Source organism: Augochlora pura, chromosome 10 (assembly GCF_028453695.1).
Source record: "Augochlora pura isolate Apur16 chromosome 10, APUR_v2.2.1, whole genome shotgun sequence".
NCBI lineage: Eukaryota > Metazoa > Arthropoda > Insecta > Hymenoptera > Halictidae > Augochlora > Augochlora pura.
Window position 1 is genome coordinate 34,871,085 of NC_135781.1, and position 8,552 is coordinate 34,879,636.

The window sequence follows — 8,552 nt, forward strand, 5'->3', positions numbered from 1 at the left end:
TTGAAATTGTATCTTTCACCTTGTCGTACGTATATTATATATGTTATCACGCTTATCGAAGTAAATGTATGTAAATAAATTAAGGTATAGAATACTCTAAAATATGGGTATTTATTTAAATGACGAACACGATCTTATTTTAATTAAAATACATAACTTTATAAGATACAGTAATATTAAAATACAATAAAAAAATAATTTCCACTAGAGAAGCTCCTGAATCGTTTAATTCAGACGTACAACCGTCTTCGCCAAATATTTCATTTAAGTTTATAAATTGAGTTTATGAATAAAAAAAGAAATTCAATAGTTTTAGACACCAAGCATATCTTTATTTGAAGTACGCTTGGCAAAAGAGCATGAAAAGAAATCTCATTATGAACACTTATTATTGAAATGTAAGTGATTGACCATGTTTCAACACGTTCAAAAAATAAATACAAAACTTTATTTATTCTATTAGCATAATATTGTTATCGGATGGATTGCTTAAGTCTAGAAGGAACGGATTTCATTTCACTAGGCTCTTTCTTTTTATGCGGATCTGCTTGGAAACATTTCCATAGTCTTAACGTTTCATCAGCTCCTGCACTGAGAATCGTGGTACCATCGGGAGACATAGCCAAATGCAAAACACGACTAGAATGTCCTGTAAGCTCTGCGACCTTCGTCATCCCTGGATACTTCCAAATGATTAATTGATTTTGAGCATATCCATGACCGGAAACTATCTCTTTGTACGTTGTCGACCACAGCAAAGAACACACTTGCGATTTAGTGTCTACTGTATTCAAGCATGCGCCTGGTAGAAAAATGATACATGTTTAAATCGAGTCACAAAAATTTTATTATAGAAATGTTATTTCATTGTTATTACCTGTATTACAATTCCAGAATCGAATTGTTCTATCGGCTGTACCACCTCCACTTGCAAGAATATTATTTTGCCATGGACACCATGCTAGCGCTTTTACAGCTGCTTGGTGTTGATTCAATGAATAAAGGGGTTGCGTATGCGTATGATTTTGTCCAGCAATTGACGGCCATAATTGAAGCATGTTATCGTTACCGCCGCTTGCTAAATACTTACCATCAGGTGACCATTTCAAACCGCACACTTCCTGAGCATGAGCATTTATAGTCGATATTAAATGGTCCCTTTGTCTAACATCGTGGTGGACTATTTGTCCTGTTCTAAAAATCAGAATACAAGCAACCATAATTAAATAAAAAGAGGATCATATTATTATATCTATATATAACATAACTGTAGTGTAAGATGACTGTTACCTGCATCCACTCGTCAAAATATGTGAATTCCATGAAAGAGACCCTACTCTAGCTGCATGACCATTCATTACGCGTACTCTTTTTGTTTGACTGCAATCCCACAAGTCTGTATTTCCTGCTGTTGTACCTACAGCTAAATAGGGCCCTTCTTGAATCCATGCGACAGAACAGATATAATCATTGCCTTCTAATTCAAATAATTGTTCTATAGTTCCAGTTGCAGCATTCCATAAATATACATTAGCACCTAATGCTACAGCTAAAATATTACTTTCCGACCAATCGATCAGGTTCAAATCTAAAACACAAGTAAAGTAACTGCTAATACCTATGTTAAAAATTAATTCTAAAACAGAGGAACATAAAAAAGCACGTACAATAGTCGTCAACAATTTCTGGTGCATCTAATATTCTATCAGGAGTTTGTGGAATGTATCTAGTAGATGCTTTAACGCTAGCCGGTGTCTTACTCTGACTATATACAACCCGTAGCGGATTCTGATATCCTTCCGGTGGAGCAGGAGCTTTGTTTTGATAAGACAAAACTCTCATATTATTAATATCGCCGCCATGTATATTTTCACTCATAAGACGTTGCATTTCTCTCTTGGAAGGACTTAAATTGTCCTGTTTGTCCTCGTCTCTTTCTGCAGCCACTTGTTGTTGAATCTAAAATTTATAATTTTTCTGGTTTTATGTTTGTACAAAAATTTTAATAATTACTAAAATAAACGATACGCTAAAGAACACAAACCTTATAATGCCCTAGATCAAAATTGGTGGTTGATCTTGAAGGAATAAATCTATCACCACCACTGGGTGTTTTAGCAGGTGTACATCTATCTAATGAAATAATTTTCATTCTTTTTCACATAAAAGTGATTATTTATGGTAATAATACATAAAATATAGAAAATATATCATACTTGGTGATTTTTTGGAACCTTTAGAAGGAGTTTTCTTAGTCCGATTATCATTCTTTTTTGTTGGTGTTTTTCCAGTGGCATTATTCATAAATGATCCGTTTGTAAGTTTCCGGGAGGAATTGACACTGAGATTGACACTGTATAAATAAAGACATAATACAACATAAACATATATGAAGATTGTAACGATGGTTGATATAATATTAATTGAATTATTTATAAATACCTTGAACTCGATGTTTCTAAACATTTTTTCTGCCAGCGAGGAAGTGGTCCTTTAATATTTTCGTCCATTCGAGTCAAACTATTTATCTCTTTCATGTATTTCAAATGCGACATTATCGTGATGAATGGTATTTGAAAGCTAAATTAAATAGTGGTTTACACCGAAAAGTACAAGCGAACAATAGCACGAGATCGTGAATAGAAATGAAGCGAAAAATTTTTACTCGGAACAATTCATGTATTAATATTTTAATTTGTTTAAAAGGTACATTAATTTTTAAAAATCAAGGCTTATCATTAATATATAATAAACTTCAATAATATTATACTTCAATCGAAATAGCAAAATTCTTTCTCGATACTGTTTGAACAGACGCAACACTCGACTGGAATCATCGAATCGACATTTAAAAAGTCCGTTGAAATTCAGAAGCATTACATTGTAATTTACTAATGTCTCTCCAGAGGTCGTTGTACGAATAAAGGCGAGTTCTCAAACTTACAATGAAATTTCTATGAATTTTAAATTACACAACACACACACACACACACACTAGCGCGCGCGCGTGCTCATCCGTATGTATGCACACATAATTTACGTATGTACATATTTTTACTTTGATGTTTTACGAGTCATATAACAAAATGCGATACAGGTCAGAATGTTATTTACAATGAAAAACCAAGATAGAAATATTTAATGTGTTTGATGTCTTTGTATTTTCAAACAGTTACATAAACAATCAAAATTTATGTAAAACTTATAATAAATATCGTATTTAAAATTATATTTTGTACAGTTTGCGTAGTAGTTTTATAACTTAAACTTTTCGTATCTTTAAATCATATTTACCTATTACTTATACTCATATTATAACACTTTATAAGAAATACTGTAAAGTACAGTAGTCATCACGGCACAAATATATATCAAAGGCCAAAAAATACATCACATTTACTTATTACTAAGTCGTTTCCATTTCGCTACACAATGCATTCTTTAGCCTTTCTTCAAATAAATTATTTTGTTGTTGTTGAGCTTGTAAACGTTCTTCTATCTTTCTCGAAATGCCAAACACCTCCATTACCTGACTCCGAGTATATTCACAAAATTCTGCCAATGGATCGAGTTCGACATCACTGTTCTCATCCCTATATACTCTTTGTTTTTTTGTAATTGGTTCGCTGAAATCACTTTTTCTTTTATTTTTCATTTCACTTTTTTGCATGTTCAATTCTCGCGTTGTAACTTTGTATTTATTCAACGTATTCGATTTAAACCACCATGGTAAAGTTTGGAAATATTTTATGTGATTCTTGTTATAGACCACTTTCAAATCTTTGTCGATAAGATTCACCTTTCTCTTGATAATATGTAACAAAATATCGATAAAGTTTGACACAGTCAGCATACCAGATATGAAGAATAAATTGTTGAATAAATTACACGATATTTCATTGCTATTAACATTGAACACTTCTTGATAATAACTCATTACATTCTGATGAAACGTGTTGTTATCATCTAATGGCCAACTGTATCTAAAATAGATAAGTCAGTTTTATTAAATTCATTGATACGCCAATAGAAAAAAGAATTACTACAACTTACTTCCACTGAGGCAATTTAAAAGAATCCAACATTTCTTCTATCCTTACTTTATAATCCTCCTTTTTCCAGGAGTCGTCGAAGTATTCGTAACTACATGGCATCATATGCTCGTTTTTAATAAATTTGTCAAATTCCGGAGCAAATTTTGTATACATAAATGATTCCGGATCTAATATTATATCCATTAGATGAGTGACTGCTTCATTGTGTAGATCAATGATGAATTTAGGCTCCTTCAGTGCGTGTAATAATTTCTCATTGTAGGAAGAGTCATCTTGTATTCTGTAAAAATATAGTCTGAGAAATGATAATAAATTTCAATGGTTAAAGAAACAATTTTTTAATTACCTCAGCCATAATTCGTCCGTTAAACAAATATGACAAATATTTTCCAAGTAATCCATCTCTAAAGGATTTTTAGGAGAGTTATTTATGGACAACCAGAACATTGCAGTCTGTGTTATATTCAAAATTGTTTCTTCGGTCAAACTCTTTTCATACATAATAGTGTAAATTGATAAATACCCAGCATCTAATAGTTTTTCTAAGGTAGTAACAACTTCCGTATATTGTGTATCAAAATTTTCGTCAACAAACATGAGGACTACTAAAGGAATAGGCATAAGTCTGTCCCTTGATAATATAGTCCTTGTTAAACGTTTTACTATAACGTTTGCATTCTCGGAGGCATTTGCTATGAAGAGGAGAGCATCCGAACCAATTAAATTGTGATCGCTGATCAGACCTTCAAAATTTCGAATACAGATATGCAAAGTTTTAAGTGGACTTGCTTGATATATCTTCATAATCGGATTCGCGGTATAATCATCTGGACAGAGATATTGATTCATTATTTTTTTATGATACCACAGAACAGGTTTGTTAAGCAAGTCCGGCCAAGAAATGATTAACTTCCAATAATGATTTGAAAGCATATTCATGCCCAAAGCCTTCAAGTTTTCCTGAATTCCCATAAAGATTATAACTTCGATTTTGTACAAAGAATCAACATAAGATTTAGTAATTTTTGGCTCTTCTAACTTTCTACACATATTTTCAATAACTAAATCCTGGTTTTTCGAATACAATAATTTTGCGCATTCTTCACTGGAATACTTTTGCAACCATACTGGTGTATTATCCAACGATTTTCGTTGTTCTCGTTGTTGTCTTCTTTTCAAAGTGTTGAACTTCCATTTATTGAAATATTTAGTGACTGTCCTTTCCTTCATTTTCGTCGACAATGCATGCAACTTTTTCGAATTAATAATTTCTTCTTGTAGAACACTGTCGCATATTTCGTGAGTAATTTCGGTTAGGATTTCATCCTTGATGTCGTCGCTTAACTTATTGCAAATATTCATTTTATCAAATTCTTCGCCTACAATAGTAATACAAGCACTTTGAATAATTTCGGACTGGAGTTCGCTTAAAGCTTTCTCTGCTAGTACATCAATTTGCTGCATCCTCTTTACAGAAACGTTATCTGCTACTTTGGTATTTTCAATTTTCGCAATTTCTTCCAATTGATTCGGACGTGTAAAGAAGTTCGAAGATTCTTTTAATTTATTATTACTTTCATCTATTGTGGCGCTTGATGATGTTGGCGCAGCCTGCAAATTAGAAAATGTATTCGAAAATATCGAGGAAGACGTTACATCTTTCATGAATACATTCTCCTGTGTGGTATCCGAAAATACATATTGGTTCGTGGTTATTGTGAATGTTACAGCACTACTGCTATATGGTGGTGGTTCCAAAGATTTTGAGAATACATTAGAAGATTTTGCAATCGTCGTTGTAGCGTTGAATGCATTACCAAAAATAGACGATTCATTGGTTTTATTTGCTTTTGATACAGCATTGTCTCGGTTTGGTAGCAAACCAAATATGTTTGTACTCTTCTGTATCTCTTGAGCTTCCGTGGCTGGAACTCGAGACTTTGAGATCGAGAATATGTTTTTATTAATCTTCTGAGGTTGAATAATATTTGCATTGAAATTATTGGTTGCATTGGTCGTAGTAAATATATTTCCGTATTCAGCACTGTAGCCTGTACTCTCGGGTTCATTTTCATTTTTTTCTGGAACCAGGATAGATTTTTTAATCTCCATTGTATCATCATCCGTGTACTCGTACGGATCTTTTGGAGTACTAACGTCGTTTTTACTTTGATCCTCTGCATTGACAGAGTCTAACCGTAAGTAACCATGGGCATCAAAGCTATTGTGCGGCTTATGATATTTGTAGTTTTTCTCTGGCATCTTTCCGCCTGCTATACATTCTCCAATAGATAACTGCTTCACGACTCTCTTAGATTCTATTACATTACAAGCTCTATTCTGTTTCATATTTAATACAGGCATAGAAAAGTTTTGTCGATTTAATAATACATGATATTCATCCTTTGCAACATTTAATCCTACTTGTTCACAGAAGTAAACAGCCTCTGGTTCATCTTCGAAACCTAAAATGTCTATTAATTCGTATAATGGATATGCTGTTGACGCAGTTCTGCAATAAGCTTTAACCATCACTGATAATGCCCTCAATCTTACTTGATTGAAATACCTAAGCAGGATGCAAGCATTTAAATAAGTGGTTTTACAAACAAGCTTAAAGAATTTGTAATAATTATTCGATTCCAAAGCCGAATACACCTCCTGTGCAAATTGAACTTCTGGAGACCTTTGCACACTCTTTGGCAGTCTTTGCAGGTCCCACATAAAATTGCTGTTGTTTAAATTCAGTAGAATGATGTACGCCCGAAATTCTGGCTCATTCTGACAATTTATTCCTTTTACTCTTAGATCATGATACATGTACTTCAATGTTTGTAAACATTTTGTTAGATTGTCCGAGTTGATCTTTTTGTCAAAGATCGATGGTTCTTCGGCGCAAAGTCTTTCAGAACAGACAATATGAAATCTAGCGCATTGTTCGACCAATTCGACGCTGTCCAGGCAACATAATTCTTGCTGTGTTATGTCTTTACGAATTCCCCTTGTTCTATCCCACAAGAAATGATACCATTCTCCCAAATTTGTGCCTTCTTCATCGCAAAGATTCGCTATCTCGTGAAGCAAGTAACTCATAGTCATTTTTAGAGACTTCACGGGTCTTAAATCGTGCGGCATCGGTTCCTCTTGATCTGCCGAAGACCTAGAATATTGTTTTACAGCGATTGCATGATTAATTTTGTACTCGTTACCTTCAAGTTGCTCATAGAATGCTAATTGTCTTTTCGATTCTCGCATAAGACGCTCTTTTTCAGGACACATATCCGGGCATACTCCAACCATTGCTTGAGCAGCAGCCAGTGTGTGTGATTTAGTTTGTTTCATTCTCATCAAACGATCTCTTGCTTCTAGGACTTTGTATTTGTCTTCTGAATTATGTGTTGGTTGACGAATTATCTTTCGTAGTTCTTCAATACTAGCATTGGGTAACAGATCCGATATTTGACTGTCTATTTTATGTTTCTCAGATTTAGTAGCTGCTTTCTCATTGGCCCTGGCAGTTGTTTTTAATTTACCCTTGGTCTTCTGTGTTTCTTTTTTCTTAAGCAATATGTAATTAGAATAATCAATATTATCCCTATCGTGTACATTGTATGCTAGATTCTTCATAGCATCTAGTTCCATTTGGAGGTCATCGTCGTTTAAGAAATTCGTTACAATATTCTTCTGTAAGTCTTTTCGTTTTGTTGGGGATTTCGGTAATGAAGTCAATTTGGTCCATTCCACATTAAATTTTTCTCCATAATACTCACCGCTTTGCTCGTATGCTAAAGTTGCTTCTTCTTTAGTAGCATAGGTAACAGTAATTATTTGTTTCTTGGGACGAATAGTAACTCTTAAAAGATTCCCAAACATCATAAAGTATTCTTTTACTGTAACCTTTGTAAGTAGAGACTGAGGTACATTGGTGCATGTTATTGAATTTTCTGGATTAATTTTAGCAGACTGCGATCTAGAATTTTTCTTTAACTGCTCGAACATTGTAGTATCTTTAAGAGCTTGAGCAAAAACATTAACTGCAGGTTTGAAAGTATGCCTCGATATTTTTGGTTTATATTGTTTCTCAGGTGTTCTCGATTGATGAATGGGCCTACTTCGAAGATTCGGCTGCGATACTGACGTCGGTGTAGCAAAAGTAAAAACATTGTTCCTGATAACCGACGTATCCAATGCTTCTGGATTTACCTCAGAATTAATAGTATTAGGAGGACCAAGTACATTAGGTGCGGAGAATACAAATGCTTTTGGAGATGTACCTTCTGTTGACATTACGTTGTCTTGCGTATTTTCTCCGCGTTCCATCATTTATCACTGTTTATTGTAACTTTCCTTAAGCATTAATTAAAACGTCATTTGGGCAGATGACACCTACTTTTATCCTTTTATCTCGTAGCTGTTTCAAACATGTGGATGGTTAGGTTTTTTCAGGTTTGTATATTTCCCACTCCATCACATAGTATATGCATAGATGGTAAAACC

The 8,552-nt window shown here is 33.7% G+C and overlaps 2 protein-coding genes across 3 annotated transcripts; both read right to left on the reverse strand.

Moving 5' to 3' along the window:
- Window positions 1-176: 176 nt before the first annotated feature.
- Fzy (cell division cycle 20 protein fzy) lies at window positions 177-2,865 on the reverse strand. Its single transcript, XM_078192087.1, has 7 exons — window positions 2,443-2,865; window positions 2,217-2,353; window positions 2,045-2,133; window positions 1,668-1,959; window positions 1,291-1,588; window positions 878-1,194; window positions 177-802 (listed from the first exon to the last, which is right to left on the reverse strand). The coding sequence occupies exons 1-7, from the start codon at window positions 2,553-2,555 to the stop codon at window positions 474-476; spliced, it is 1,575 nt and encodes a 524-aa protein (XP_078048213.1). The 5' UTR covers window positions 2,556-2,865; the 3' UTR covers window positions 177-473.
- Window positions 2,866-3,113: 248 nt separating this feature from the next.
- On the reverse strand, window positions 3,114-8,497 carry Xmas (RRM_XMAS2 and SAC3_GANP domain-containing protein xmas). 2 transcript variants are annotated; one of them, XM_078192825.1, is made up of 4 exons: window positions 8,330-8,497; window positions 4,402-8,248; window positions 4,054-4,335; window positions 3,114-3,983 (listed from the first exon to the last, which is right to left on the reverse strand). In XM_078192825.1, the coding sequence occupies exons 1-4, from the start codon at window positions 8,376-8,378 to the stop codon at window positions 3,407-3,409; spliced, it is 4,755 nt and encodes a 1,584-aa protein (XP_078048951.1). In that variant the 5' UTR covers window positions 8,379-8,497; the 3' UTR covers window positions 3,114-3,406. The 2 variants fall into 2 exon arrangements, with proteins under 2 accessions (XP_078048951.1, XP_078048950.1); XM_078192824.1 differs by having other exon boundaries at window positions 4,402-8,497.
- Between the last annotated feature and the right edge of the window lie 55 nt (window positions 8,498-8,552).